The following is a 27,372-nucleotide window of genomic DNA, read 5'->3' as shown; positions in this document are numbered from 1 at the left end:
TGAAAATGCAAAGGGTAAAAACAAATATGAAACTGTAAGAGAAAAAGAAGAAAAACCTCTAAAAGACATCTAAGTCTTGTATGCTTGGTCTTCTTTAGCGAGCTGTATTCGTCTGCTCTAGAGCGAGTTCTCTGACGATTCTCTCCATCGTGATGCGCTGGGCTGGATTCGGCGCCAGCATATCCTTTACCAATCGTTCTAAGCGGTCCTTGGAGTTTAGCTTCTCTCTTGCTTCGTAAATCTCCGTCAGCCAGTCCCGCATCTGGTTTACAGCAGGCTGGCCATTGCCGTATTGCTTATAGGTAACATTGGCCGTTTGGCCGTGGATCTGCGCGATCTGCCAGTATAGCGGCTTGGGATGTTGTCTGCGCGCGCGCGAATCTGGGAATTTAATGAAGCGCATCGTGTACAGCATCGTGACGCCCAAAGCCCAAACATCTGATGCCGGGCCTCGGCTTTTGCGAGTGATGAACTCGGGCGGGATGTAATACGGCGTGCCACCCCCAGAAGGTGAGCTTGCCGCCAATGTGGTCAGTCCAAAGTCGCATAGCACGGCACCACGCTCGGGCGAATACAGGATATTCGCGGGCTTGATATCATTGTGTACCAGTTTGCGACCATGGAGGTAGTTGAGAGCGCTAGAAATATCACGTAGAATTCGAATGGAGTCTTCTCGTGTTCCTACAAACTCATCATCGCCCTTGTTTCTCCACCGGGCAGCGGCAGTAAGGTCCTTGGCGTCGATGTGCTCCATGTAAAGACTCAGAAATCTGGCGTCACCTCCGTAGTAGCGTACAATAGATTCGTGTTGCAGGTCCTGTTGGCTTTGGCACTCTCGCAGCCACATGTCTGCTTGGCGGATGACGTTCCGCTCATGTACCAGTGGTTTGTTGTCTGGGTTTGCAACTCTGGTCTTGAGGACCTTGACAGTGACTATGTTGTTCGGCACTTGGGAGTGTGATGCAGTGTAGACTGCTGACAGAGCCGTCTGTGCAATGGGCTCGCGCTTGGTCAGCTGATATTCGTCAAGTTCACAGACACTGGGTACGGCAATCGTTTCGCCTTGTCCTGCATCCAAGAGAGCATGGCCAGTGGACGCAGCCAGTTCCTTGCCTTCCCTCGCTTTAGGAAGGGGGAAGACAAGGGGCTCTGCCGGACCTAAAAACATGATGACGCCGTCATCGGCTCCATTGCCGGCATCCGAGATGCGGCGTTTCGCTCTCTTTATGTCTTCATCCGGGGTAAGGGCTCTCTTCATGCTGGTGTTGACCTGGTCGGAAGTGATGAATGACACTGATGGTGAAAGCGAGTCCTCGGGCACTGCTAAGGAAATTGGCTCCTGGTAAATCGTAATGGGCCGCTTTTCTAGAATGCGAAAGTCTAGTACTGCAATATCTCGCACTTTGATCCTAAAGGTGCCTGGTCTGAGGCCCTTGGCGGAACCCGGGTTGATGACATGGCGTTCGCTGGGTGGAGGGCTGCCGGCGGCGGAATGAGATAGTATACGGCCGAGCAAGATGGGCACATCCGATCTGTTCAGGAAGATGACTTTGTCGCTGGCAGGATCGTAATAGAGTTCACACCACAGTGGCGGCCGTGACAAGTCGTCTTCGGCAGACCCCGGTATCCTGACTGAGAATTTGATATCCTTGGAGGTCTGAGTCACCGCCAGGACTTTGTGTTCAGGCTTGTCCGAGGAAGCCACTTCGGCGCGGAGAGCTAGCCACTGGCAATTGTCGCTGCCGGGGCTCACTGAGCGCGTGCCGGGAAGCTTGGTGAGAGGCCGCACGAGGATGCGGATGCCTTGCTTGTGGTGGTGATCCTCGACTTGCAAGACGTCCAGCGGGACGGCCTCTGGGTCCGTGGGGATACTTGGCTCATCGACTCCGACGCCGTGGAATCGGGCCTCGATTTCTGACTGGGAAAAGGGCTCTGTCTTCTCCTCCGAGACCCCCTCCGAGGGCTCGGCCCTGGATTCGAACATGAGAATGGCAGATGGTGCCTTACCAAAGGCCCATGTACCGGTTGGTGATGCAAATGTGTCTACAAGACAGCACCGAAGTGGTGATGAGCAACAGTGAGTGCCTCAGAAATAAGAGGGGAGCAGGCAGGCAGGCAAGGCAGGCAGGCTGGTTGGGCGGGTAGGTGGAAATAAGCGTGCGGGAAGGGCTGAAGCCTGAGGGTATGTTGGATGTAGTAGTACTCAGAAGCCTGATGCAGCTCCAACAGGCACTCGTCCAGGCAGAAGCCGGTCAAGAGGGAGAGGGAACGGTAACAGGACGTGGGAAAATAAGGCAGAAGAGCTGCAGCGGGGTCAACGGAAGGGTTGCTTGTGCAAGATGTGTCACAGCGACGGCGAGTAATAAACAGCACAACGGCGGTAGGATTTGGTTGAAAAAGGAGAGAAAAGAGGCCAGCTTTCGTCCAGGCGCACAATAAATGCAAGGAACGAGCAGCCAAAGCGCTATATCAAGGTCATGGTCATGGTAGCCAGTGTCAGATGTTGCAGGCCTGGTGATGGAGTCTCAGCCGCTACAAGCAGTCATGGACAGGTACAAATAGGAACGCTTGAAAATGAAAAAAAAGGCAGCCAACCACCAAGCCAGTGGGCACCGGGTGCCTTGCGGACCGCGGACAAGACACTGGACTGCACGCGATGAGCAGCGACGGGGCGGGAACTAGATTAACAAGCCAGCAGCTGGTTGGTTCTAGCCTTCTAGCCCCCAGAAGAGAAGCGGGAGCTGCTTGTATGTGAGTGCTCGGGAGGGCCACACGGAGCCCTGGCAAGGCGGGATTGGTAAGTTGGGCCTGGGGCAGATTGGCAGAACAAGCCTAGAGAGAGAATGGCCAGACGATGGAATGAGGCGGAGCGGTGTTCATTAGACTGCGCCTCTTGGAGCATATTCCGCAAGGCCTCTCACTCACTACTCCGTATTCCACGAGGCCATCTGACCCAGCGATAGGATTAAAAGTACCATCTGCGCCAGCACTTGCTGTGCAGTGACCTTTCGGCTATCTGTGACAGCGCTTGCTGACGAAACAAACTTTGGTATTCATCACATTTCTCACCGCGAGACGAAGTAGTGGTAAAGTAAACGGCATCAATAGATCAGGCAAGGTCGGTAGGAAGCAAATGATGAGAACAGATTGCATGCGCACAACTCACCGGATCTCTCTTTCACGCTGGTGCTGTTTGAAGCCATCGATCGCATCATGGACAGAGAGAATGAGAGCTGCTTCGGCGCTGACTCATCTGCACGTGATACACCTCAGAGCGTTGATGCTGAAATGAGAGAGAGGAGAAGAGCCTCAACCGTCAGCGCAGGTCGTGCGAATGACCGTAAATAATCATTCGGGATCCGGTGAAAACTGTAATGAACTGAGTTCGGCGCTCACGGCATCCTCCTGATCAAAAAAAGGCCAACTCACCCAGTTCAGTGGGAGGGTTGTCTCAGCTGCCTGGAGGAATGCGAGTTTCTCACCCTCTGCCTCCGTAATCGTCAGCGTGAAGCCGTCAGGATGGGCGTCTCGTGTTGCTCAGCAGAGGCCACCAGTACCTGGCCATGAGGTCACTTGCCGCTCAAATTCTGAGAGCTTCTAGCACTTCCATCACGGTGGCGTAGAGAAGGGCTGGCAATCGATGCATCAGCCACAGCCCTCCCGGAAGCGATGGGCAGGCGATTGGTACGAGCGTCATCCTTTGGGCAGATTTTTCTTCTCCCGACCGGGGTGCGAGAGTTTGTCGCCGCCGTTAACGGCCGCACCAAGCTGAACAGTGTGGTGTGCAACAACGCCACTGTAGTTGAGGCTATTGGCAGAGAACAGGGATGTATCATGTTGGTCCATGATATCAGCAAGGGGGTGATCCATGTGTTGTCTGCATAAGAGTGGGCCGGATTCCAATCAAAGTGTGCGTGAGGGAGTGTTTATGCGCACACACACACACACAGACGCAGCAGCGCCAAACGCGGACTGTCGAGAGGATGAGGCGAGTTGAGATGGAATAAGTAAGAATTGAGGTGGCCTTTTGAAGGCGCTTTGCTGAAGAGATACCGAATATTGCACTCACTCGATATCGGAACCTGTGTAGTTAATCTCATTGCACTCGTTGGTCCTTCCAAAGGGCCTCCCGAGTACGGTAGCAATAATAACAACAATGAGCCCTACAGCCCTCCAGCGTTGGTTACGCTTTGATCCAACCTGAACAACGGCCGTGCATTAGCGCGCACAGCCCAAGCTTTCAGGATTCAGCCACCGCTCACTGATTGGACTCCCTCGGTGGATCCCGCATGGCGCTAGGAGTAATCTAATCTCGATCAGATCTAGCGCCGTCTGCAGCCGAAAAAGTTAACCAACCACAGATGGGCAAGTGGATGGCAAATTGTCTGCCTCAGGCTGCAACAGTCTCACGATCGGGTGCTTGGGGCAATGGGTATACGCGCGCCTCCCCCCAGCTGCTGCACTCGTATGAGATGAACCTCAAGGGCCCTGGCGACATCACTCTGCAACATATACAGTTCTCCACGCAATCAAATCATCACGAAGACACGAGCACTATCAGTCAGTTATTGCTAGTGGTACTCGTCAGTGACTCTCTCGCCATGGCCATGATCTCAAGTATTTCGCTCTAGACGAGCCGTCTTTCCATGACACCAGGGCTCCTTTGTTTGATTTGACACACTTGTTTTGTTCTTCTGCACATCCACCGAATTCGCACTTCTCCGTCCCTCTCGACGACCCGACTTACAACATGGACGATCCCGACCTGTCGTGGCCGGCCTGGAAGTTTGGCCTCAAGAGGGACGATTTATTTACGACACTACACGACCAGTACAACACCATCACCTACACCCTCCAAGACCCCGAAGCCTTCCACCACGACGTCTACGAAATATCTCAGCATGCGGACACGGCCGAAGAATTCCATCGCTTCATGGCGGCTCGGCAGCGGCAGCGGATCACCGAACTCGAGGAGTCTCTTGAATCGCTCGCTGTAGAGATCATTGCCAACCCGAAGTTGATAGGTTCTGACCAGTGGCAGCACGCCCTCCAGCTCTTTCGTACCAAGTCCTACGATTCCATTGTCAGATATTTTGCAAGCTACCTCCCCGACGATTACCTCGAGCGCCATGGACCCGGCTCCGTGGCGTCTACGTCATCGTCCTTCTCCGAGACCGATTCTATTCACACCGCTAGCACCAAGGCCAGCAGCGCCGCCGATGCACCCTATTTTGTCGACGACGACGATTTCTTTCCCCATGGCTCCCTTATGGCGGAGCCTTGCGCAATGAATGCGTCAGATATGCCTCTTTCACCCGAATCCGAAGGTTCACCAGCTGAATCTGCTGATTCACCAACATTCACTTCAACCAACCCACCCTCGCGATCCATGTCCTTTTCCGGCTCGGACTCTGGCCGACTAAGTGCTCGCTTCATCAGACGATCTTTGATTCGCGACGATGACGACACATCTCAATCCGACTGCGACACCACAGTCACATCTGTCTGTGATTCTGCGGAGACTCGATCTTCTTTCGACCCCGCAGATGTCGCTGACGACAAGGAAGAACTACCTGTACACATTGTAACAGACGGTGATGAGGACGACGATGAGTTTCCTACCGCCCAGCTTCCCGAAGACGATTTCTGCACTTTAGACTCATTCGATACCCCAACCTCTTTCAACAATACCACCTATGATACCCTTGAATCCGACACCCCCACACCCAGGCAAGTCCCTGAATCTTCAAGTTATCTCGACTATAAAATCCCTACGCCACGAAAATTATCCCCTTCTCAACAGCGTCCATCTTACCGTCGCTCTCCATCACCAAGGTCATTACTTGGTCGGCGACGAGAGGGGAGCCCTTCTCACGATGTTCGGAGGAGTCCGGAGGAGGCGCTTAGCAAAATACAGAAGCAACCGCTGGGAGAATCTATTAGGAGGAGACCCAAGAGCGGTCGGAGGTGGGGGGCTTGACTCGAGGAGGCAGGCGAACGGCGCGGCGCGCTGTACTTGTATATATACCATGATGTTGATTGTACATATCTGTCGTATGACACTAATGATTTCAAAACCAAAAAGGTCACAGTCTCTCGCCCGTATGCGGTGATGTCATCAACTATGACCCTTGTGGTGCGCTACTGCTATTAATATCAGTGTTAGCATCGTCTGGTAAGTTTCTATGATGGCTTTACTATTCGTTTGTTTCAAATTTCTTTGCTTTTTATCGTGTCGAGTGAGCGCAGCATATCACGGATCTCGGAACCTGTGATCACAGATATCACTTGCGCAAGGGGGTCACATGGAAATCCAGGAACCAGGAGCCTTTGAGTGACGTCACGACCCCTTGCATAATTGTCTAAATTCTTCTTTATTCTGCGAATGGTTTCTTTGTTTTCTTAATCGCCCGCCTTATTTGGTTAATGGGCGTTTTGTTTTATGGGTGTTGGTGTTTTTGGAAGTGAGGCTGGAAATGAGCTAACTGCGTATGTACGACAACGTGCCCCCCCTGACTTGGTGCCCCATCCCATGTCAGCCCTACGGTGCCTTAGATGGGATGCCTCTGGAGTTTGACTATAGATGGCTGGCTACTAGTATTTCCTTCTTCTTAATAAGAGGTACATTTCTTTTAGGTAAGTTGTGTTTGATTAAATGTTTTACATAAACGGATGATACCCTTAGGATTATATAGTAATACACAAGATGTCATGCTTTACAAATCATCTGTTCAACTATCCTTCCAAGAAAAATAACAGTAAAAAATGGCATGTGATCGCTACATCTTCTTCTCTCTAAACTAGACGAGGACTGAGGTATGGCAGCTCCTTGATGTGCTCACTCCAAATCGCCAGCGGATCCTTCTTCTCGCTCGCCTTGCCCTTTTCCACGCCATACAGATACGGCTTTTCGTTCGCGTAACACGCTGTTTCCTGCTCATCAGGTAGTTCTCCGGTCAGGATGAAGTTCTTCGCAATGGCATCCGTGCAGTCGGACTTGTCTCGCGATGAGTGGCCATAGCCGTGGTGCGCAATCAGGCGAGCGTTGGTGCCCATTTCATTGAGCAGTCGTCGGCCGTTTCGCAGCGGCGTGGCAGGGTCATATGTTTCCGCGATGAGAAGGACGGGGTTCTTGAGTGTTGTATTCAAGTCGCCGCGGTATACTTCGGCTGGGGTGGGCCAGTACTCTGTGAAGCGCTGGCATGGGAAAACAGAGAAGAAGCGAGAGTTGCCTGAGATCCAGGATTTGGTAGTCATGTTTGTCCATAGAGAGTCCCACCAGTCGAGGCCGTCTTCGGGCAGTGCGGCATCATATCCGTCTGAGCAAATAACCAAAAAGGTCAGCTCGTCAGTTGAAGGTCTCTTGTTGGGAATGGCTGGCAGAGTAGGGTCATATTCCCATGCCGAATGTTCGAGCATGGCGGAAGCAAGGGTGGCATTTCCAGCTTCCAACTCGTAGAGGAGGGATGCCAGAGCGGGCCATGAGAATGCATTATAGAGCGAGCTATAAATGGCACCCACCAAGGCAGAGTATGTGATGATAGATGGACCGCTGAAGGATGTATATCCGACCACAGGTCGCGTAATGAGGGAAGTGACGAGAGTTTCCATACGAGATTCCAGATTCTCCAGAGTGACAGCTTTGCCATCAACTGGCTTCGCTAGATCACAATGCTCGGGTCCCGCGTTAATGCACTCCCCAAGGAAGCCATCGTGCCATGCATCAGTGGCATTGTCCAGAGCAGTAAAGCCAAAACCACCCAGAAGCCTGTGGTCTTTGACATACTCAGTTCCGTCCAAAATCATTCTGCCGACGCTTGACGGAAACATGTTTGCATACGTCTGCCCAATGCCCGTACCATATGAAATCATGTGTGCTGTGAGCTCATCCTCTCCGAGGGCCTTGCGAATCTCTTCCAAATCGCGCGCAACAAACGCCGTGCTGACAAACCGAGGCAGATCACCGTGCGTCTTATAGCAGGCGCTGAAGATTGCCTGGTTCATGGCATCGGCAACCTCGAGCTGAGCTCTTGGCGAACCGAGAACCTCACGGTATTGTCCAGAAAGGAGTGACCAGTGATCTCTATCGGCATCAAACGGGAAGCAAGAGAGGGCGGGAAGAGTCGTGTTGACGCCTCGAGGGTCCCATCCTAGCACGTCGAATGTGCCACCACTGAGACGCTCAGTGAAGATTTCGGCGGATCGCCAGACCAGAGACGTTCCGCTGCCGCCAGGACCACCAGGTTCGACAACAATAGTTCGCTCACTCTTGTGGCCAGTGGTTGGCTTGGAGCGGCCATGAACAGGGGCGAGTCCAGAAACCTGATACTTTGTCACGGCAAGTCGACTGATGCGGTGATCGGAGGCGTTGGTGTAGTCGAGCGGAACATCGAGCCATCCGCACAAGTAGATGCCGCGTCCAGTGTAAGGGTCGTGCTTTGAAATGGCATTCGCGTCTTCGTCCGTCTTGTTGCCCCAGCTCCAGTGGTTGGGGTTTGGGTCAAAGAGCTTCGACCAGCTCTTCACCGGACGGTTGTCATCAAGGGCAGGAGGAAGCGTCTCACTTGTGCATGGAAGGAAGTGAAAAGGATCATCTGCCTTGGGGAATTTTCCATAGGGAGAAGCTCTCTTGTGGCCATGGCCGTGATGGCGATGGTGATGGTCGTGGTCATGATCAGGGTGATTAGGAAGATGGGGCTTTGAGTGAAGGCGGTAGAGTCCCGCGAACAAGACGAGACCAGCAACACAGGCCGCCCTGAGATGCCAGGACCTGCGTTTTCTGGTTTGTGGTGCAGAAGCACCAGCCGGCAAAGCTGTAATTTCCACCTTTTCCATCTTGTCTATTCTCCCTAATTGGAGTTTGACAAAGGTGATAGGGAGGAGCTTGGGATGAGCTATGAGTTGGTCTTGATCGGCGAAGCTCACGCCATTTTATGCTAACAAAGGTACCGGGGACGCGCACGCAAGTGACCAGGGGTTTTTGTTAGTGGCCGATACGGGATGCGGAGGACGGGATGTGGTGCCGGTTAAGACAATACACGCGATATTCACTCAGGGATCCTGCTGGATAGCACGAACAGCCTAATTGCCATGTCTCAAGTGTCTTGATGAGAAATAGTTTATTGTAAGACCGTGAACCTAGTGGTATTACACTTGTTTAATACGCAAGTCTCGCACTGTACAGATACGGTACCTGTATAAAGCAGATTGTGCTGGTGGCTCCTTTGCGCATTGGCCTTGTCATCACCAGCGACATCGTGGTGCCGTCAAAGCCTTGGCTCTTAATCTGTTGAAAAGAGGTACTTCTATATGTTGTTTCTCATTGGTATCGTCTTAACAGCTGTAATGCTAAGCTTCGGAATCAGTACCCCGAATCCTTCGTGGGAATAGAATTGTTGTTCTAGCACAGTGCATCTAAGTTGCACAGTATACTAGTGCATGCATCATGTAAGGGCGCCCTCTCCAGAAGGGGGGCTTGTGTCTCTTCGGGATATATAGACTACATAAGTTAGCAACCAACCACTCATCTGTACTTTTCAATATCAAGTTTCTTCCAGTCTACCTCATACCGTTGTTAGAATTGTAGAAATATCTTCCTATATCTTCCTATTTGCCCTGGTGGTGCACGGCAGACCTGAGAGGCGTTTCTATCTTCACGCCTTTACCCCACTCAGCCAGCTATGTTGGTGAATAGTAAGGTCGCTTCGTCCAACTACGGCGACTGGGAATCGCCCATTTCGGCTGATTTTGTTGTTTCCAAAGTCAGGTCCTTGGCAGCTCCTCGTGTTTGTGTAAGTCAAATTGCCATGCCAATGGCATGCTTCTACTATTAGATATGAATACTATCTACATCTATCACGCCTACTAAAAGCTAACCACATGCTTCAATAGTCACGCACTGGACGGGCTTATTTTACAGAGACCAATGGAGCGCGAAGAGCCATTGTGCAAGTTGCCAAGGATGGCAACCTGAATGAAGTCCTTCCTTCAGACGTGAGCTGTCAGAACACCGTCTATGAGTACGGTGCCAGTTTGTACGATGTCCTCCCAGACGGGCGACTCATCTTCTCGGACCAAGACAACGCCGTGAGAATCTTGGAACCAGACGCAAAATACTCTTCCGTGCTGCTCAAATCTCCCGTACTGCGATACTCCAGCTTTAATGCAAACTCAAAAAACCCATGGGTGCTGGCAATTGAAGAAGACCACACTGAAGACACCCCAGCCACGGTCAAAAACTATCTCGTTGCAATCAACATTTTGACTGCCCAAGTCGAGAGAATTGCTTCAGGCGCCGACTTTTATTGGATGCCACAGTTCAATCCAGAGGGCGACAAGATTGCATGGCTCGAGTGGGACCACCCGAATCTCCTTTTTGACGCCTGTAAACTATATACTGCTGACTTTTGCTTGGCTGGCACTATCCGGGGCGAACGACTTGTTGCCGGTGGAAAGGGCGAGAGCGTCACCGAGCCACGATGGGGTGTTGATGGCAATACTCTGTTCTTTGCCCAGGAAACCAGTGGCTATCGTCAGCTATTTAAATTGGAGCCGAGTATTTACGAAAAAACAGAGGCTGAGCCAAAGAAGATTGAGCTTAAGGGCTTGGAAACATCTGAGCTAGGAGAAGTCCTATTATTAGAGGGAAGGTGAGATCTTGAAACCAACGATTCTGTTTGTTTTTAGAAGACGGTATAATCTAACGTGGAAGTAGTCGTACTTTCGTCCCCGTCACGGAAAGGTTCCTGGTTGCGGTGGTGACGTCAAACGGCACAGCACGCCTCGTAACCATAGATCTAAAAGACAATTCGTGGAAGGAGGCTGCTGATGGAGACCGGCTCTGTGAGATCACCTGGGACGCCGTGGCTCGATTAGATGACTCTCATGTTCTTGTAGTGGGCAGCGGAACCGATGTTCCTCAGGCGGTACACAAGATAAATATTCACCAGCCCGAACATAACGAAATCCTCCGTCTCTCTATTGATGAACAGTTTCCAAAAGGACTCATCGCAAAGCCCCATACCGTCTGCTTGGCCTCCAAAGGATTCCCAAGCCATACCGTCCATGGGTTCTTTTGGGAACCGACGAGTGATAAGTACAAGGTGGACGCGAGCGTCCCATTCCCACTCATCATCTATGCTCACGGCGGCCCGACCGGTCACAAGGGCCCTGGAATCTCATATAGGATTCAATACTTTACATCGCGGGGATACGGCTTCTTTGCCCTGAATTACGCTGGATCTACAGGATATAGCCGTGAATACAGGAATTCTTTATGGGGTAATTGGGGCCATATCGATGCTGCGGATGCTGATGCTGCCGCCAAGTATTTTGGCCAGATTGGCTCCGTTGGAAAGATTGGCATCACAGGTCCCAGCGCTGGTGGCTACAACACCCTGCAGTGCTTGACCCGCTTCCCTGACACCTTTACTGGAGGCGTTTGTGCGTCTGGCATCTCGGACCTGAAGAAGTTTGATGAGAAGACGCACAAGCTCGAGTCGCGTTACGCTGCGAAGCTCCTCGGGCTGACAGAGAGCATGAGTGACGAGGAGAAAGACGAGATCATGAAGGAACGCAGTGCGCTATATCACGTTGATAAGATCAAGGTTCCTCTGCTACTGGTTCATGGTCAAGAAGATACAGTTGTGCCTCTTGAACAGGCGCGGTTGATTGCGGCGTCTCTTGAAAAGAAGGGTGAAGATGTTAAGCTTGTGGAATTTCCAGGTGATGGACACATGCTTGGGCAGCCGGCGAGCGCAAAAGGATGGCTGGTGGAGGAAGAAAAGTGGTGGAGGAAGACGCTACTATAAGGTGTACCTATTAGCATCTAGTAAATAAAATTAATCGTATTTGAGTAGAAGAGGAGGATTGAAGTTAGAGCTAGCTTGCAAGAATAGGTCGACAAATGGTATTAGTTGCTAGATCTGCTCATGACACACCCTCCACTAGATTGAGATCGAATACACCACCATTCACATGTAGTCTCTTGTTTTCTCAACACACAGCTCCCAAAACTCCTGTGCCTTTCCTGATCCTCCTTCCTCAGTGGGCTTTGATGCATTGACCAAGTCAGCCCTTACGCCGGTCGAAATCCTACCCCAGGGGATAATGTAAGACCCGTTATTCTCCAGACTGATATCCGTGGAGAGCCCAGCGTACAGCTCAGTCAGGGCTCCGAACCTGGGCTTATGAAGCAGCGGGTAGGCCATATATTTGAGATGAAGCGCATTCTTCAAAAGATTCGTGTTAAGAGCGCCTGGATTCAAAGACACGCTCACGATAGACGATGATGCTGCCCTCCGCGCAAGCTCTGTAGCGAGGAAATAGTTTCCAGTCTTGGAATTGGTATAGCTGCGGTTTCGATCCTTGGGAGGTGTGCGGAGTTCATCAATGATGATGCCGTCAGTTGGGGCTGAAAGTTCCATGACTTGGCTGCTGGTCCACACCACGCGGACTGAGCCTTTGGGAGTTGACTCGTCTGCGGCTGTTGCTTCAAGAAGCGGTAGGAGCAGCTGTGTGAAGGCGAATGGCCCCAGACAGTTTGTAGCGAACTGCAGCTCGATGCCCTGAGCTGAGACGCTGCCAGCTGGCGGTTGAGAGACACCAGCATTATTCCAGAGCACATGCAGCTTGGATTCTTTTGCCTTGAACTCGTCTGCTGAAGCTTTGATGCTACTCAAGTCGTCTAGCTTCAGGAGAAGGAATTCAAGGCTGCCATTGGAGGAGCCGGAAGCTTTGATGTCTTCGATAGCTTTGCGGGTCTTCTCTTCATCGCGGGCGGCAATGTAAACTTTTGCGTTCTTTTGATATAGTATCTTGGCAAGCTCAAACCCGATACCAGAAGAGCCACCGGTGACGATGACCACCTTGCCGTCTAGAGAGCCCACATTGGCCTCTGTGAATGTCGGCTTTGGTGGGAAAAACTGCGACCACTGGTTTCCCATGGCGACGACGCTGCGACGAGCTTGAAACAGAAGCAAATATCAGGTAGAATGGAGCTCTGCAAGAATTGTTCTTGATCTGCTATGAGCAATGGATTGGGCAGAGAATTGCCTCGTAATCTCCCAGTTGTATGTATTTGTAGGCAGCGAGCCTTGAGGATCTGCCCCCGAATATTCAGCGACCAACAACACTTCTTATAGCCGATACAGCAAGGATGCTCGTGTGTTGGACAGCGAATGAGGGGAATGCAGCACGAATCCGTTTAAATGCATAAGGTCGACACCAGTGCATTCCACTGGAGACAAAGAGAAGCCGTGTTTCAGAGCCTGGTGACATGATGTGATGCCGTGCAAACGACACAGATTGGTACCTCAGGATCCCAAAATAAGAGGTGCATGCAGGGAGCATTTCATGTGATGGAAGGCGGTGGTGCTACTCTGTCCGTGTACCCACGTTGCGCCAAGGCTGTATCCGGTACCTAGGATTTGGGACTTCCAGGCTGCGACTACCCTTGTGTGTTGCATGCACTCTGTACTCCATACGAAATCCTCTATGCATGCTACCTCGTAGCTACTTGACAGTGGTATCGTTCGGTTATGGTTACCAATCAATCTCAACATCGGTGTATTATTGCGCCTTTCCTTTATCTCTACCTCAACCTCCAGGTGTGAAACCAACCGCAATGCTGCACTACCACCCTCGTCTTACCCGCTATACGACCACGCTGCATATGACTGGCCCGGCCTAGAATTCGTGGTATCGGGGGCAGTAAATGCTCCAAACAAGGTTGCCACTGCAACTGTACATGACAGCCTCGATGTACGCCCGAAGATCCCTGGAAAGTGCCAGATTCCTCTTCGTCTCATCGACGTTGCGACAGAAAATGGTGGCATATCGCTGGATCTCTTCTGCGCAGATGGCTTTGGCTTCGTCCTCGCTCACCTGCTGCTCGTTCATAATGACCCAGATGGCGTTGAAGACATAGTCCTGGCCTGCTTTCTCGGCCGCTTGCCTCTCTTTCTCCCACGAGTATAAATCGTTGGTGAGTCCCAAGACAGCGTATCCGGGGCGGGCCAATTCCATGCAGAGCTCGTACTCTTCGGCTGGAATAGTGAGGGCCATGCCAAACGTCAACGTACCGAACCAGATCCTCAACCTTAGGTTAGCACTGGTGTAATAGTCAAAGATGCCTCCAAGACTGATAAATACTCACAGCTCGCCAGCATCAATCACCCTTGCGGGGACGTACTCTGCCAGTGTCCGGAATGGCGATTCTCTTGTCTGAGATGCCAACTGGACAAACCTGGCCCAGGCTTTCATAGATGTGATAGCCCGTTGAGGGTCAATCGCAATCATCTCTTTCAATATTTGTGCCTGTATTCGCTTTTCGGGACGCGATTCGCTGTCCGTCTTGCTGTCTAAAACGCCCTTTCTGAAGGTCTCGAGCATCCCCGGCGACGTGGCTGAGACATTCTCGAGATCCAGAGTTTCCATCTCGTCTTAAGAAGAAGTTAGATCATCAGGGGCCTATGAAACCGTGTATGGATAGGGACTTACCATCATAGATGAACGCATATTCGTTTGCATACGAGATGATCTCAAGTCTCTCTGGCAGACATTCTGGAACAGTTACCTGCATGAAGCTGAACCGCTGGCCCAGTCCGCCATGGTAGTCGGCGAGAGGTTTTACGTGAGTAGACCAATCGACTTGGGCTCGACGTGCTCCACGGATCTCCTTCATAGGCTCTTTGTGCCCACGAAGAGCGATGCCGTTGGCTAACCCATGTGTCTCATAGACACTTGGGTCGATGATCTCTGAGTAACGATACTCCATGGTTCCGTTTCGTACAATCTGGTCTGCAGAGCTGTGCACCGGCAGTTCAAAGTGATGTGATCTGATGGTACTCTATGTGCCAAGCTCGAGCGCCGGATGAAGATCAGCGACTTTTATCCTCGGCAAGCAAGTAGCTTTGGGCCTCGTTGGAAACTACTAGCCGCCGGACCATGGGATGCCGTTGGACCACGGGATAAGTCCATTACGCATTAATGGCCTTGTCTTGTTGAATGCTGACTCCCTTAATGTTACACTGCAAGTGACGCCGAGATTCCTCGATATCTAGTCCACAAATAGACGACGGCGCAAAACTACTAATTACAGAAAGTCACGGTAGTCCGGCACTTACATCTACTGCCATCATCCTGGGCCGGCACAGCCTGCGTTTAGCTGTACCAGATTAGCCACCGACTTCACGGGATGCGCACTGATACTTATCCACATGCATCACAGGATGCAAGCTATTATTGCATACAATGCAACACCCCACCCCATCTATCCCGTACTAACCAACAAGCCGTTGGTTCTGACCCCGATTCTGCAGGACCTAGGTACGCACATTACCCACAAAAGATTGGACGGAGGATCAATCCTTCGGGGAAGGCTGAAGGAGCTCTTATGCCGGTACGTGAAGATTCATCTGAGTATCAGCATACGGGTAAGATTACTTTGAACGGGCTAATTAAGGGCCCGATGTGACACGTAGCCAGGACGGCGCCACAATATCAAGTGAATTATACATTTGCCTTTTATACAATGTGCTGCTGGAATGTAACCATATGCACGCGTTATTTTCTATTGAGAATACTGGCATCTCTTCAAGCCCATTAGCACAGTCTCTCTCTCTCCCTCTCTCTCCCTCTCTCTCCCTCTCACACACTTTTCTCAAGGGCATTGCTTCGCAAACAATTCGTTCATCATGGAGGCGCTGTTATCGCAGCCCATTGCGACGACTGCCCTTGTGGCTACAGTCTTATTCTCTTTCATCTATAATGTATATCTCGTGATATATCGTCTGTGGTTTTCGCCTCTGGCCAAATTCCCAGGTCCTAAATTTGCTGCGGCCTCCTTCTGGTATGAGTTTTACTATGACTACTGGCTGGATGGCAAATACCTATTCGAAGTTGAGAAAATGCATAAAAAATATGGTAAGTGCAATAGCTTCCATCTCATTTATGCTGTTGCTAATTTCTCTTTGCTTCTTTCTCTGGTCAAAGGCCCTATTGTTCGAGTGAATCCGGATGAGCTATCTATTCACGATCCAGAGTTTTACAATGAGATATATGTTACAGAGAGCAAACGGCGAACTAACAGCTATGATGTATTTTGCAAAGGCATCGACTTTGATGGTGAGAGTGATACGCCGGCCTTTGAGGATTTCTGCTAATACTTGCGCTGTAGGCTCTCATCTGCTCACAGCAGACCACGATCTGCACAGAAAGAGGAGAAAGCCAATGGAAGGTTTCTTTTCGCGGAAAGGAATTACCCAGCTACAGCCAATGCTTGCTGAAGTTGCTCTACACCTTGAGTCTCGTTTCAGAGAGCTGGAAGGTAAAAATGCAGTAATTCGACTAGACCATGCTTTTTCTGCCTTTTCGGGGGATATTATTGGAAGAATCTGCCTTGGTACTGGCGATAGAGGCTCTCACGGCGATCGGTTTCTGGATACCCCCGACTTTGCTTCTGATTGGTATGCTTCTACCACTTTTGGGTGAGATTCGTGCTAATTGTGTCTACCAAATGTTAGGTATGATATTATTCACGCCATTGTGAGATCTATTCCGCTGTTTACAGGATTCCCTCAAATCATTCAGTAAGTACGATTTCTGGCGTAGTATGACTCAAAACTAATATGATGATAGAGTTTTAAGTCTCCTTCCGGAGAGTCTATTGCTTTGGGTTTACCCAAAAGGGCAAATGTTTAACATATTCCGACAAGTTAGTCTGCAGATATCTCATTGACAGAAACACTTACATTCTGACACGAGTCTTTAGCGAGCATTGCAGCAAATACGGCTTGCAAACAGTGAGCAATCCAAAGGCGAGGATAGTGGAATCTCTATTTTCCGGCACATTGCAAATAGCGATATGCCAGAGGAAGAGAGAACTGAAGAACGACTGGCCAAGGAAGCCCAGGTCCTTCTTGGAGGCGGTACAGCGAGTACCGCTCGCACTATTGGCTTTGCCTCCTTCTACATTCTCTCTAGGCCTGAGTTGAGAAGCAAGCTTGAAGCTGAGCTGAAGGGACCGATGGCCAACTGGCCGGAGCAGGTTCCGACCTGGGCGGAACTGGAGCAGCTGCCGCTCTTGCAAGGAATCATCAAGGAATCCCTGAGGTATGAACATGAACAAACCAACGAGGAGACGATTCTAACCACATGTGCGTATATAGACTCAGCTATGGCGTCATGCATCGCTTGCCAAGAGTGTTTCCCGACCAGGCTATTCAGTACAAGGACTTTGTGATACCTCCAGGGGTAAGACAACCCGAACATCTTATCCGCCTATTTCTGTATCTAATGGTGTACTGCAGATCCCCGTGGGCATGTCTGCATACTTCATGCACTCAGACCCTGAGGTATATCCAAATCCGGGAGAGTTTATACCCGAACGGTGGGTTCATGATGTGAAACCTGCCATGCATCGGTCGTACGTGCCATTTTGTCGTGGGTCAAGAAATTGTCTGGGAATGAAGTACGTATCTCCCACTTCCCGGTGTCCGATATGTCGTGGTATAAGGAAACTAATCCGTGTTATTGTCGCTCAAGTCTGGCTATGGCGGAGATGAGTCTTATTTTGGCAGTTCTCTATCGCTCTAATGGGCCAAAATTAGAGCTATACGAGACAGACGAGAGTGATGTGAAGCAAGCGCATGACTTCTTGATTCCCCTTCCAAAGCTTAGCACGAAGGGCGTGCGTGCCTTGATTCGTTAGTGCAAGGGAGACTCTGTAGTATTCTGGAGAATGAAGTGATTTTCGGGACAGAGACGGGGTATCATAGATGGAACCCTGATGAACAATGATGCAATTCCACTATGCAGAAGGGTATGACTATCTTAAACGAGCAGATTTAACCGTTCGTCTTGCTCATCTCAAGTTGGGGCCGGGGATGTGAAGTTTGGATAAGATGAGCTACATATTCAACAAGGCAGATGAGTGGACGGAAAAACTGCCGACGGGGAAGATATTCAAGACTTTCTATCGTTTTCAGATGCCGAGATAAGAGATCACGTTAAGACAGCGATGTGTTTCGACCAAGTGTTGCCTATTTGGGATCGAAGGACCGGGGTGGTGTTGGATTTTGGGGGCCGAAAGCAACTTCCGAGGTTGCAATAACGTCTTACGCACGGACAGTGATATTACGCGCTCCAGGGATTATATCTGTCGACATGCCGCATGATATCCCGCGATATTGAACATAGCCTATGCAAGTTCTGCAAGCGAGGGTGCATAGCCATACTCCAGGAAGCAACGGCATGTCCAGGAGGAGTCTTGAAGGCAAAAGGCCCCCAAAGGGCAGATTGCATTGCAACGCTGTGCTGAGAGGCGAAACGGCTCGCCACAGTATTCTAGCGCTTAGATGCCGTTTCTCGGTGGGAACATTGAACACGGCTCGTAAGAGAACAGGCGATGGAACGAACCCGCAATGGCCAGGCAAAATGCAATGGTCCACACGATGCAACGCCAGGGTGGCATGCTTACGGACGCCGAGAAAGGAAATCGCCTATGGATATGCTGTAGAGAGTTGACTTTATGCATGTATTGCCACGGGGATTATTACTCCATAGCCGCTGCTACATGGGAGTGGTTCAAGCATGGGCTTTTGACGGGGTATGTTCACGTTTACGCAGTCTCGTCCACCCATTTACTGAATACATGCAGAGTTTCGGCGTGCAACCACCAACACATGTCATCGATTCACGTGGGTGGCCCAAGGCATGTTCATTTGTTCTCTTTTGTTCAACACTGTGACTGTGTCCCCTTGTCAAGTTCGGGAGGGGCAAATGCAGCAATCTACGCGACTGAGGCCATGCTGTCCCTGAGCCTTGCCCGCACCTCAATCGGCTTCTTTTCCACAAGCAGGAATGTCCTCAGATCCTCCCACCGCATCTTGCGATCCTCCACCACCTCAAAGTCGAAGACCCAGATCAGCTTGGAAAGGATCAGCCGCAGCTCCGCCCACGCCAGGTGCTGCCCTAGGCAGGCCCTTGGCCCGTCGCTAAACGGCTGGACAACCTGGAGGCGATCATGGAAGAAGGGCGACTCCTGGTCTGTGCGGCTGTCAGAGAGCCAGCGCTCCGGAACGAATGATGTGGCCGAGTGGAAGTACGCCGGGTCACGGTTCATCGTGTATGCTTGTATCGAGACGGGAGTCTGGGCCACCCCCAATGTTACAGTCAGTTAGCCAAGGATAACGATACAACGGTACGCAAAGGTGAGGGATTCGAAAAGAAAGAAAAAGATAGGCGGGCTTTTGCACATACCCCTCCCGGAAGCCATGTTCCGCATACTGTATCGCCTCCCTCTGGAACCCGCCGCGGGAGAATCCACGGGACGGGCGGGCAGAGCCTGAGTCCCTCGTTTAGGACTGCGTTGAGGTATGGTAGCTTGCGCAGTGCGTCGAGGTCGATGTCACTCTCCTGCTGAAAGGTGCCGCGGATTTCTTTCACTAGAGTCTCCAGCTTATCTGGGTTATTGACCAGGTAGTTGAGGGTGCCGCTCAGGGCTGTCGCCGTTGTCTCGCTTCCTGCGGTCGTCAGCACCATGAACGTAGTGTGGACGGTACCCTCTGGCAGCTCGCGGCGCTCAGTGCCTCGTATCACATGAGACATGATGTCAGGTCGCTCAAGCTCGAAGTTGAGACGCCTGTCAACCTTGTCCACGATCTGCTGGTAGTGGTCCCGTTGCATCTTTCTCAGAGACGGAGGAATACACATCATAAGAAGACGCTCAACGATTGGGTAAAATCGTGCGGCTGCGACATAGGATGCCGCCTTGACACTATTGAACAGCAAAGCAATCCAAGGGTGGTACTTGGAATCCTGAAGACAGTTGAAGGACTCTCCAAATCCAAGGTCTCCAAATATGTCAAAGGCAGTGAAGTTGAACCAGGGCACCATGTCAATGACTGCACCACTTTCTGGTGTCTCATTCACGCGCTCACGTATCCTTTCCACTAAAAGATTGACATAAAAGTGCAAAATGTGCTCTTGTTCTTTCAAGGCCCGAGGCGTGAATCCAGGAGCAAGAAGACTGCGGATGCGTGCATGATGCTTTGGGTCGATGGCGCTGAGTAGAGAATCTGCCATCCCCGGCTGCGTTTTCCACCAGACGAGGTCCTTTAGAAACTGAGGGTGATCTTTACGAAGCTGGAATATGTCCTTGTATGCGTCTTCATGGGCAAAGGTGACTTCGTCTGGTGCAATACGAATGATGGGGCCATATTGGCGATGCAGGCGCTCGAAATCATGGACAATTGTTCCCCTGAGAAGAGACCAGATGAAGGGCAATCGAGACGCCCTCCATGCAACTGGACCTGGGACTTTAGACAAAGGATGAAAATACAGATTATAAACAATTCGAAGCACGTTATACTGGGATATCGTCAGCCTGTGATCTGGATTCTGTTTATTTGCTCTCATACAGTTGTGAGCGTGAGGGCGGTGGTGCTCAGCCACTCCGAGGCCGTGACGGGCAATCCCCAAGAGGCCACCATGACACAAGATGAATATTTCGGGCCTATGTGGAAGAGGCCGTTTATGAAAGGAATGATGATTTATTTAGAACTGAATGAAGACGGGCTTTTTGAATGATCCTGCTCGGCTTCTACAAGATCAGATTCACAGCCATGCGTTGGGACTTGGCAAAGCCACCCCGACGCAAACATTCCTTGCGCAAATGCAACTTCGGCCATGCTCATCCCGTGTCTTACCAGTCCAACCAACAGAGTTGGGGGGAGACCCAATTTACGGGAGATCCTGGTTCTCCAATTGGCAGCCTCGTGGGGGTTACACCCAACCAAAGGATTCGCCAGTGTGCCACTCCTCATCTGTTCTTCTGCAACACAAGTGGCGGGTGTGGATGGAGGGATGTGCGTCTGTGTACTTGTATTTTGTATGCAGTGTGCGCATAAGATATCGAGGTGATGATTCAATCAGGCAGGCGCTCACTATTACATGTCGCAGGATTTATCTTCCCGTCCTCCATTTAGTCTAGCATGTGTTTTTCAGCCCGGCGATGCTCGGCACATTTCCCATCGGATGCTGATGCGTTATAATAGAGATTATTCGCATGGCTTTTTCTGGGTTCCCCGGACCATGCGTTTTGACCACATACTGACTGACGATCTGCTGCCCGGCCTCTGCAGATTTCTGCTTCCACTCATTTGATACTACGTATTTCATCGAGCAAAAACCGGGAGGGTTCAGGAACTCAATCATGGCTTCGCAATGGCTTGGATCGATTCCTCCTCCTCCGGGAGTCGAGCCGAATTTCATTAACCCGTATGATCATATGACGGAGAATATTGCGCTGCATACGGTGTTACTGACGCTGACCACGCTGGCCGTGGGTATGCGACTTTACACGCGCTTAAGGATCACAAAGGCCAAACTCGGGGTGGACGACTGTAAGTTTTGGCTGCTATATTGTACCTCATCAGAAGACTAACGGGTAACAAACAGACTTCTGTATTGTGTCATTTGTGAGGATTAGAAAGATTGACGATGTTCGCGATCAGTACTGACTAACATGGGCAGCTTATGATTATCGCCTTTTCGGGATTCATGTTGAAATGTAAGGAGACGCTTCTTCTACGATGTATGGGATTTTGAGTAAATTAACCATAGAAACAGGTTATACAAAGGGAATCGGTCGCCACATGTGGAATGTCCCCATCCAAGATGTCACAGAAATGCTAAAGGTAAATCCCAAAACTTCATCACTGCTTCCGGCGACTTTTTAGATTAACATCACTCGTCTTTCCAGTGGTTTTCCATCGGGTCCTTCATCTATTTGCTCCTCGGAGGCTGCGTCAAACTCACCTTCCTCTTTTTCTACTACCGAATCTTCTCGGAAACGAACAAGATGCGCTACCTCGTCATATTCGGCATCGTGTTGGTAGTTGGCTTCAGTGTCAGCCTGTTCTTCGGAAACGTCTTTAGCTGCATCCCGGTGGAAAAAGCATGGAACCCAATCGTCCCCGGTCACTGCTTGAACCCTGTGATTCTGCCGTATGTTTCTGGCATCTCGAGCTCGGTGTTGGATCTGTACACGCTCGTTTTGCCTGTGCCTGTCCTTGTGGGCCTGAACATGGATCTTAAGCGGAAGGTCAAAGTCATTGCCGTCTTTAGCATTGGTCTACTGTATGTCAAAGCTCTTGTTCTAAGAATATTGGATATGAGTGGCTAACGAAAGGATTTGTAGTGCCTGCGCCGCCAGTCTTGTTCGCCTCGGAATGACGCCGATACTCCACAGCAGTCCCGATGCTTCCTGGAATCTCTCCAAGATGTCTGTATGGGCGTAAGTTATCTCTACACAGCTCTGACTTTACTAGAAGCTGGTCAAGGCTAACCATCTACCACAGGACTGTCGAAGTCAACGTGGGCCTCATTTGCGCGTGTCTGATGCTTCTGCCCGCCTTCCTCAACCACGTCCTCCAAGGTCCCGTCCTGGATTCCATGTCTCGCTTGTTCTCTGGTGCTTTTGGTAAATTATCTGGGAGGAGATCTCATGAGAGCAAGTCCCCTATTGGGAACCGCGATACTTGGGCGGCGTATGTTGAGCAGCGGGATTCCGATTCTCAGTTCAAGGGCCTGCACCATCACGAGGTTGCGCAAAACGAAGTTGCGCAAAAATAAGCCCCTTCTTCCCCCCACTGCTGTGTACTATCAAAGTTTGGAAGAGATGAATATTCATTTCGGATTTACCCTTCTATTCATGTCTTTTCGAGGCATGACTGCTTGATCAAGTGGTGTTGGTGACCGTTTATGATTGATTGCGGCGTGCGTCGGTTCTCTTGAGAGAATTGGCGTTACTCGCTCGTACACAATTGATCAGTTTTCTATCTCTTCCTTCGACTGCGCTAAAGATGTTGATGATAGCCCGTAGACGTTTGCTGGCCAGTAGCTCAGTCAATCATCATTTCTGTTTTTGCGCACCTTGTATTGACCATTCGCCATCTAAGTGTACCTAGGTACAGCTTGCATTTGATACAAGACGAGAGATACCACATGACTGAATGCCCGGTATTAAGGTGTATCTTGTTTTGTATGAGTACCTAATGGATGAGCTCTGTATGGATTTAGCATCATCGCTTAACCGCCAATTGCATTGGAGATACCAGGTCCCTCTTAAATAGATGAGCGAGGATTTACTCCTGCTTCCCGAGATCTTGCCCTCACTGACCACAAAGTCTACCAAGGAGAGAGAAGATAACTGTTCTATATTCATCATTCTCATCATTCATTTGAAGCCTATCTCTGCGTCTTTAAATGCACAAGTTTAACGACGTATTCTTCGGCTCATGTGAATGTAGCGACGGGCTCCCTGCGTCAAGATTCTGCTGGGCATCAAGTCGAGACAGCAGGCACTAACCCAAGACATATTGAAGTATCTTCGTTTAGGTACCCTCTGAATCGTGGAACATTCGTTGGCCACGAGAAAAATCGCTGAAGACGCTTTCTAACTATCTTGACTATATCTTCTGTGTGATAAAACGACATGGTCGTTCGGAACACCTGTTGCATCAATTGCCTGTGAAGCGAATCTCTCAGCAAGTCTGATGTTGGCGACTCTCTCCATCACGGCTCAAGGAGGTCATTGTAGTCGTTTAACAAAGAATGTCTTATAAACTTGGTTGATCGACTATAGATAGGTAGATCTAGCAGATATAGATAGATCTGGTAGATGTAGATAGATCTAGTAGAGACAGATAGATCTGGTAGATGTAGATAGATCTAGTAGAGACAGATAGATCTAGTAGAGATAGACAGAAATTTAATTAATGATAGAAACGTGTCTATATATCTTTTTATAATACAGTACCTATGGAAAGAGAGGCACAATTGTTGGCCACATGTCCACGTCCTTAACAGATCTGACAGAGGAAATCTGCAGTGCGCTTTGTTTTACACTGGAAGGAAACATGACCCGAGTTTCCACAACGGGAGCAGAGTAGCGGTTGCGAACATTCATTGGCGTTGTGTCCTTTAATCCGACAGTTGCGACACACGGAATCTGGACAAGTAGCTGCGTTATGACCGAATTGACCAAAGCTTGTACGCTCGCACTGGACGTCTGTCATATGTTCAAGTACTACAGTGCATTGGTCTGCGGTATGGTCGCCTTGGCAATTGATGCAACAGATTTTCCGCTCGATGATACCGTCTTTAGCACATAAAGCGTAGAGTCGGGATAATTAAAGGGCACGTTCAGCGACTTCGGGCTTCTCGTGGCCAACGAATGACCCTCGATTCAGAAGGGATATTGAGATTCCTCGCGCTCGAGTGGTCGCGAGGGTGATCCGGAAACTCTCTCCAGTGAATCCAGGATGCGAGACTGCCACAAAATCCACAAAGACAAAGTCAGCTTCATCCCCCTGCGACTTATCAAAGGTCTTGATTTTAATTCTATGATAGACTTCTTTAGCAATTACGACTTTGTCCACCATACCCTTGAGTGATTTTGGGTATTCAAGAGCCTGTGCCTTGTAGAAAGGTATGATGAAAACATCGCCAGGCTTAGACTCATTCTTTAGGTAAGACAGTCACCTTCACGGAGCTTTCCATTTCCATTTAAATCTTCGTTCACCCAAGTTCTCAGCTCTTTTGGTGTCTTGACAAGGTACTTCATTTTATACCCTCAAAATTTTCTGACTAATAGCTCCAGATGTACTGTCTACCAACATTCTCGTGAAGCATGTCGTGCTGTCGAACAAATGTCCCGCAATGTCTCCCACTACCACTCTGCCTGACTGAGTCGTCATTTCCCCCCTCACCATGATAATCGTAGAACTTCTGCAGGCCAGGGGTAGTTCACATCCTTGGATAATTCCCAAATGATGCTCACTGGTTTCCTCTCTTTCTCTTCTTATTAGTGAAGAGCTCGCAGTGGATCGTGGGATGCACACCACCGCAATCATCGCACTTAGGAGGAGCAGAGTTACAGCCTTCACGCGAATGGCCCGGCTGTCTGCACCGAGTACAATAGGGTGCCGTACATTCATTTGCGGAGTGGCCTATTACGTAGCACCTTTTGCACTGGCGACTCGGACAGTCTGCCCTTGAATGCCCCTCCTGACCGCAAGTACGGCATGTCGCATATTTGGTGGGAAGGGAGAATCTTTCATGGGGGGCAATTTTTGGCGAAGTGTCCGCGTCCTCTGCACTTGTGACACTCTTTGTTGCCATCGTTCCGACCGGACGGGGGAGTTGGGTGTGAGTCCGGCTCGGCAAGACCGAGAACCACCGTAGTAAACGTATTAGCGAACATGATATTGCCGTGACCACTGCGAAAAAGAACTTCGAGTTTGATAGGGCCATCGTTTTGAACATGAATTGTTTGTGCCCAGGCTTCCTCAATTTGAGACCACAGGTGCCTGCCTTCGCTTTTCTCGTAAAGTCTTTTTTTGACGCCCATCGGGATAGATACGTTGGCGAATGTGGCCAAGATGGTCATAGATATCATTTTGCCGGAAGCCTTCTAAGCTGTTGGGCAGAAGCGTCTCAATGCGTTCAAGGCGTCCTCGTCATGCTTTTCTGCCGTCACCTTGATGATATCTTTTGAAGAGATGCGAATCTGGCCGGCATAGGCATCACCAAAGCCAAGATTGGGAGTAAACAGTTTCACCAGAATCGAGGCCGAATGAGTCGCGTTGCCGTGCATTGCAAATGTAACATCAAGCGAATCGGGTGAGATGCAGCGGAATGTGTCGGCGTCCTTGGGATTAGGAGTGCTGATCGGAACATCATTGATGTTTAAATATACATGAATGGGGGAAGCCCGATGATTGGCATCACCACCGGTATTGTCAAAGAGCATTTGCCGTCCATCAAGGCGCTCTACTGTCTCCTCGGCCTGAAGCAAAATTAGTAAGAATTTCCAAAACATAGCAATGGGGTGAGAGGAAAACGACGTACCTTGACAAAACCGCCGCCATCGTAGCCGGACATCGCAGAGCCAGAATGAGCCATGCTCTAGACGGAATAATTGTCAGTAAACTAAGCAAGTGGATAGGAGAAATGGTCCGCCATAGTAATTCTGGGGAAGGGCTGTAATATCGGGGCTGTACTTACTGTAATGGCGTTGGGTGGGAGGGTGTGGGAATGGCAAAGTGGGATGGGGCGAAAAGATGGCGGCCTATTCTTGTTTCCAACTGAATCTCTACTGTGCAGCGGATGAGGGCTGAGTGGGTCGTTAAATTCGCCTAGCTCGCTTATCTGGGGCTAGATCTTCAGGGTTAATCTCTAGCAGATCTGTTAGCCTACAGTGGAGGCATCACTACCAGATCTGCACTTCATTCTATCAATGGATCTTTACCAGATCTCTATTTGTCTTCATTTCGGATCTACTGCAACATGACTGTTTGAATACCTAGTATGTAGTGCTAGTAGGCTGCTGTATATGAATGACTGCAGCGTGGTTGGGTTCACAGCATATGTCACCGAACAGTTTGAGCTTTCAGTGATACAAGAAAATATACATTACAACACTAACCCAATAGTACTATCTATTTCCCAATCGTTTTAAACCATTTCGGCCCACTTTCGACAACATTCTCGTTTTGTACGACATGTTCCCGAAAATTTCCTTCCCAGGCTTTTGCAAATGCAACTATTTCATCCGCTTTTGCCATGCACTCATCGAACGTCTGAGTCGTCTCAGCTAGTGCTGCCGCCAAGTAATGCAACGCCCGATTGAAGGGAGGCCCTTGAGAGTTCCTACCACGATGTGGGAAACGTTGGTCAAACAAGTACCGCCATATGTCGTCGTAACTGGAGCGTTGAGACTTAGTGGTGGATTTAGTAAGGAAACGCCATACACGGTCATTCCAGAGAAGACATATTTGTCCATTTGGAACCCGAAGCCCAAACAAAGAAACTATGTGATCGCATAGCAATGATATTTCCCACTGAAATCGTATCAGATCAGCAGTAACCCAGACTGCTTCTTCTTCATCAGGTAATCCCTTGGCAGCCCTTTCGAGCACATAGGTTCTTGAAGAGTACCATCCTCTGTGATCCTCGCCGGGGCATGTTTGGAGAAATAGACGGGCCATATCGGCAACTCGATTCTGGTGTATGGCCTCTGCTAGCTCACCAATGAGTTCCTTTTCCTTTCCGCCGGTTTGTGTACTTCCATTGTATTGAAAGGATGGATTCGAAGGATTGGGATCCATAGTGTAGAGAGTGTAGAGGGGAAAATGTAGAGGGAAGAGTGTAGAGGGAGAGCACAACATCTGAGCTCGGGATGCTGCTCCTTTAATAGTCGGTGTCGTGGATATTTTTGCAAAACTTTAAGTTCACTGGATAAAAGGGAAATTACTACAGGGCTGTACTCTTTACATCTTGACTCACAGTTGGCTTTTCATAAAGTTT

At 50.0% G+C, this 27,372-nt stretch overlaps 11 protein-coding genes across 11 annotated transcripts; 4 read left to right on the top strand and 7 right to left on the bottom strand.

Annotated features, from left to right (window-relative positions):
- Positions 1–29: 29 nt before the first annotated feature.
- V8C40DRAFT_1257 (kinase-like domain-containing protein) lies at positions 30–2,084 on the bottom strand. Its single transcript, XM_083211007.1, has one exon. It carries the CDS (start codon positions 1,982–1,984, stop codon positions 95–97), a length of 1,890 nt encoding a protein of 629 aa, XP_083078623.1. The 5' UTR covers positions 1,985–2,084; the 3' UTR covers positions 30–94.
- Positions 2,085–4,473: 2,389 nt separating this feature from the next.
- On the top strand, positions 4,474–6,723 carry V8C40DRAFT_228786 (uncharacterized protein). The gene has a single exon (XM_083212351.1). The coding sequence runs from the start codon at positions 4,751–4,753 to the stop codon at positions 5,978–5,980; it is 1,230 nt and encodes a 409-aa protein (XP_083078622.1). The 5' UTR covers positions 4,474–4,750; the 3' UTR covers positions 5,981–6,723.
- On the bottom strand, positions 6,627–9,000 carry V8C40DRAFT_228785 (uncharacterized protein). Its single transcript, XM_083212350.1, has one exon. It carries the CDS (start codon positions 8,833–8,835, stop codon positions 6,796–6,798), a length of 2,040 nt encoding a protein of 679 aa, XP_083078621.1. The 5' UTR covers positions 8,836–9,000; the 3' UTR covers positions 6,627–6,795.
- A 529-nt stretch (positions 9,001–9,529) lies between these two features.
- On the top strand, positions 9,530–11,976 carry V8C40DRAFT_228783 (Alpha/Beta hydrolase protein). Its single transcript, XM_083212349.1, has 3 exons — positions 9,530–9,791; positions 9,892–10,649; positions 10,715–11,976. The coding sequence occupies exons 1-3, from the start codon at positions 9,681–9,683 to the stop codon at positions 11,808–11,810; spliced, it is 1,965 nt and encodes a 654-aa protein (XP_083078620.1). The 5' UTR covers positions 9,530–9,680; the 3' UTR covers positions 11,811–11,976.
- On the bottom strand, positions 11,703–13,298 carry V8C40DRAFT_228782 (uncharacterized protein). Its single transcript, XM_083212348.1, has one exon. The coding sequence runs from the start codon at positions 12,942–12,944 to the stop codon at positions 11,973–11,975; it is 972 nt and encodes a 323-aa protein (XP_083078619.1). The 5' UTR covers positions 12,945–13,298; the 3' UTR covers positions 11,703–11,972.
- A 12-nt stretch (positions 13,299–13,310) lies between these two features.
- On the bottom strand, positions 13,311–15,167 carry V8C40DRAFT_228779 (isoprenoid synthase domain-containing protein). Its single transcript, XM_083212347.1, has 3 exons — positions 14,500–15,167; positions 14,156–14,441; positions 13,311–14,092 (listed from the first exon to the last, which is right to left on the bottom strand). The coding sequence occupies exons 1-3, from the start codon at positions 14,774–14,776 to the stop codon at positions 13,687–13,689; spliced, it is 969 nt and encodes a 322-aa protein (XP_083078618.1). The 5' UTR covers positions 14,777–15,167; the 3' UTR covers positions 13,311–13,686.
- A 484-nt stretch (positions 15,168–15,651) lies between these two features.
- On the top strand, positions 15,652–18,017 carry V8C40DRAFT_228777 (cytochrome P450). The gene is made up of 9 exons (XM_083212346.1): positions 15,652–15,924; positions 15,994–16,125; positions 16,178–16,466; positions 16,524–16,589; positions 16,639–16,714; positions 16,772–17,112; positions 17,169–17,253; positions 17,310–17,470; positions 17,545–18,017. Exons 1-9 carry the CDS (start codon positions 15,696–15,698, stop codon positions 17,708–17,710), a joined length of 1,545 nt encoding a protein of 514 aa, XP_083078617.1. The 5' UTR covers positions 15,652–15,695; the 3' UTR covers positions 17,711–18,017.
- Positions 18,018–18,612: 595 nt separating this feature from the next.
- On the bottom strand, positions 18,613–20,834 carry V8C40DRAFT_228772 (cytochrome P450). Its single transcript, XM_083212345.1, has 3 exons — positions 20,421–20,834; positions 19,261–20,370; positions 18,613–19,150 (listed from the first exon to the last, which is right to left on the bottom strand). The coding sequence occupies exons 1-3, from the start codon at positions 20,490–20,492 to the stop codon at positions 18,791–18,793; spliced, it is 1,542 nt and encodes a 513-aa protein (XP_083078616.1). The 5' UTR covers positions 20,493–20,834; the 3' UTR covers positions 18,613–18,790.
- Positions 20,835–21,092: 258 nt separating this feature from the next.
- On the top strand, positions 21,093–23,246 carry V8C40DRAFT_228770 (GPCR, PTH11-type). Its single transcript, XM_083212344.1, has 7 exons — positions 21,093–21,404; positions 21,460–21,479; positions 21,535–21,571; positions 21,631–21,698; positions 21,764–22,140; positions 22,202–22,297; positions 22,362–23,246. The coding sequence occupies exons 1-7, from the start codon at positions 21,215–21,217 to the stop codon at positions 22,633–22,635; spliced, it is 1,062 nt and encodes a 353-aa protein (XP_083078615.1). The 5' UTR covers positions 21,093–21,214; the 3' UTR covers positions 22,636–23,246.
- Positions 23,247–24,438: 1,192 nt separating this feature from the next.
- On the bottom strand, positions 24,439–25,971 carry V8C40DRAFT_228768 (uncharacterized protein). The gene is made up of 2 exons (XM_083212343.1): positions 25,915–25,971; positions 24,439–25,852 (listed from the first exon to the last, which is right to left on the bottom strand). Exon 2 carries the CDS (start codon positions 25,327–25,329, stop codon positions 24,841–24,843), a length of 489 nt encoding a protein of 162 aa, XP_083078614.1. The 5' UTR covers positions 25,330–25,852; positions 25,915–25,971; the 3' UTR covers positions 24,439–24,840.
- On the bottom strand, positions 25,478–27,173 carry V8C40DRAFT_259994 (uncharacterized protein; the record flags this gene model as incomplete). The annotated part of the gene is made up of 3 exons (XM_083219088.1): positions 25,478–25,852; positions 25,915–25,971; positions 26,934–27,173. The coding sequence occupies 3 exons, from the start codon at positions 27,171–27,173 to the stop codon at positions 25,478–25,480; spliced, it is 672 nt and encodes a 223-aa protein (XP_083078613.1).
- Positions 27,174–27,372: the final 199 nt, after the last annotated feature.

This window comes from Trichoderma camerunense, assembly GCF_050948025.1.
Source record: "Trichoderma camerunense strain CBS 138272 chromosome Unknown V8C40scaffold_1, whole genome shotgun sequence".
Classification (NCBI taxonomy): Eukaryota; Fungi; Ascomycota; class Sordariomycetes; order Hypocreales; family Hypocreaceae; genus Trichoderma; species Trichoderma camerunense.
This window is presented reverse-complemented; position numbering and strand designations above follow the sequence as displayed.

Excerpts from the sequence above, each read along its gene's own strand:
- V8C40DRAFT_228772 (XM_083212345.1), bottom strand. The coding sequence starts at position 20,492 with ATGGTGGCCTCTTGGGGATTGCCCGTCACGGCCTCGGAGTGGCTGAGC. Across the intron at positions 20,371-20,420 it reads CCGCCCTCACGCTCACAACT|TATAACGTGCTTCGAATTGT; the intron begins GTATGAGAGCAA and ends ACGATATCCCAG. Across the intron at positions 19,151-19,260 it reads GAACATGGCTTCCGGGAGGG|ACTCCCGTCTCGATACAAGC; the intron begins GTATGTGCAAAA and ends GGGGTGGCCCAG.
- V8C40DRAFT_228785 (XM_083212350.1), bottom strand. The coding sequence starts at position 8,835 with ATGGAAAAGGTGGAAATTACAGCTTTGCCGGCTGGTGCTTCTGCACCA.
- V8C40DRAFT_1257 (XM_083211007.1), bottom strand. The coding sequence starts at position 1,984 with ATGTTCGAATCCAGGGCCGAGCCCTCGGAGGGGGTCTCGGAGGAGAAG.
- V8C40DRAFT_228786 (XM_083212351.1), top strand. The coding sequence starts at position 4,751 with ATGGACGATCCCGACCTGTCGTGGCCGGCCTGGAAGTTTGGCCTCAAG.
- V8C40DRAFT_228777 (XM_083212346.1), top strand. The coding sequence starts at position 15,696 with ATGGAGGCGCTGTTATCGCAGCCCATTGCGACGACTGCCCTTGTGGCT. Across the intron at positions 16,467-16,523 it reads CCCGACTTTGCTTCTGATTG|GTATGATATTATTCACGCCA; the intron begins GTATGCTTCTAC and ends ACCAAATGTTAG. Across the intron at positions 17,254-17,309 it reads ACTTTGTGATACCTCCAGGG|ATCCCCGTGGGCATGTCTGC; the intron begins GTAAGACAACCC and ends GGTGTACTGCAG.
- V8C40DRAFT_228770 (XM_083212344.1), top strand. The coding sequence starts at position 21,215 with ATGGCTTCGCAATGGCTTGGATCGATTCCTCCTCCTCCGGGAGTCGAG. Across the intron at positions 21,572-21,630 it reads TTCGGGATTCATGTTGAAAT|GTTATACAAAGGGAATCGGT; the intron begins GTAAGGAGACGC and ends CCATAGAAACAG. Across the intron at positions 22,298-22,361 it reads TCCAAGATGTCTGTATGGGC|GACTGTCGAAGTCAACGTGG; the intron begins GTAAGTTATCTC and ends CATCTACCACAG.
- V8C40DRAFT_228782 (XM_083212348.1), bottom strand. The coding sequence starts at position 12,944 with ATGGGAAACCAGTGGTCGCAGTTTTTCCCACCAAAGCCGACATTCACA.
- V8C40DRAFT_228779 (XM_083212347.1), bottom strand. The coding sequence starts at position 14,776 with ATGGAGTATCGTTACTCAGAGATCATCGACCCAAGTGTCTATGAGACA. Across the intron at positions 14,442-14,499 it reads ATATGCGTTCATCTATGATG|ACGAGATGGAAACTCTGGAT; the intron begins GTAAGTCCCTAT and ends CTTCTTCTTAAG. Across the intron at positions 14,093-14,155 it reads GTGATTGATGCTGGCGAGCT|GATCTGGTTCGGTACGTTGA; the intron begins GTGAGTATTTAT and ends CCTAAGGTTGAG.
- V8C40DRAFT_228768 (XM_083212343.1), bottom strand. The coding sequence starts at position 25,329 with ATGTTCAAAACGATGGCCCTATCAAACTCGAAGTTCTTTTTCGCAGTG.
- V8C40DRAFT_228783 (XM_083212349.1), top strand. The coding sequence starts at position 9,681 with ATGTTGGTGAATAGTAAGGTCGCTTCGTCCAACTACGGCGACTGGGAA. Across the intron at positions 9,792-9,891 it reads TGGCAGCTCCTCGTGTTTGT|TCACGCACTGGACGGGCTTA; the intron begins GTAAGTCAAATT and ends ATGCTTCAATAG. Across the intron at positions 10,650-10,714 it reads GTCCTATTATTAGAGGGAAG|TCGTACTTTCGTCCCCGTCA; the intron begins GTGAGATCTTGA and ends ACGTGGAAGTAG.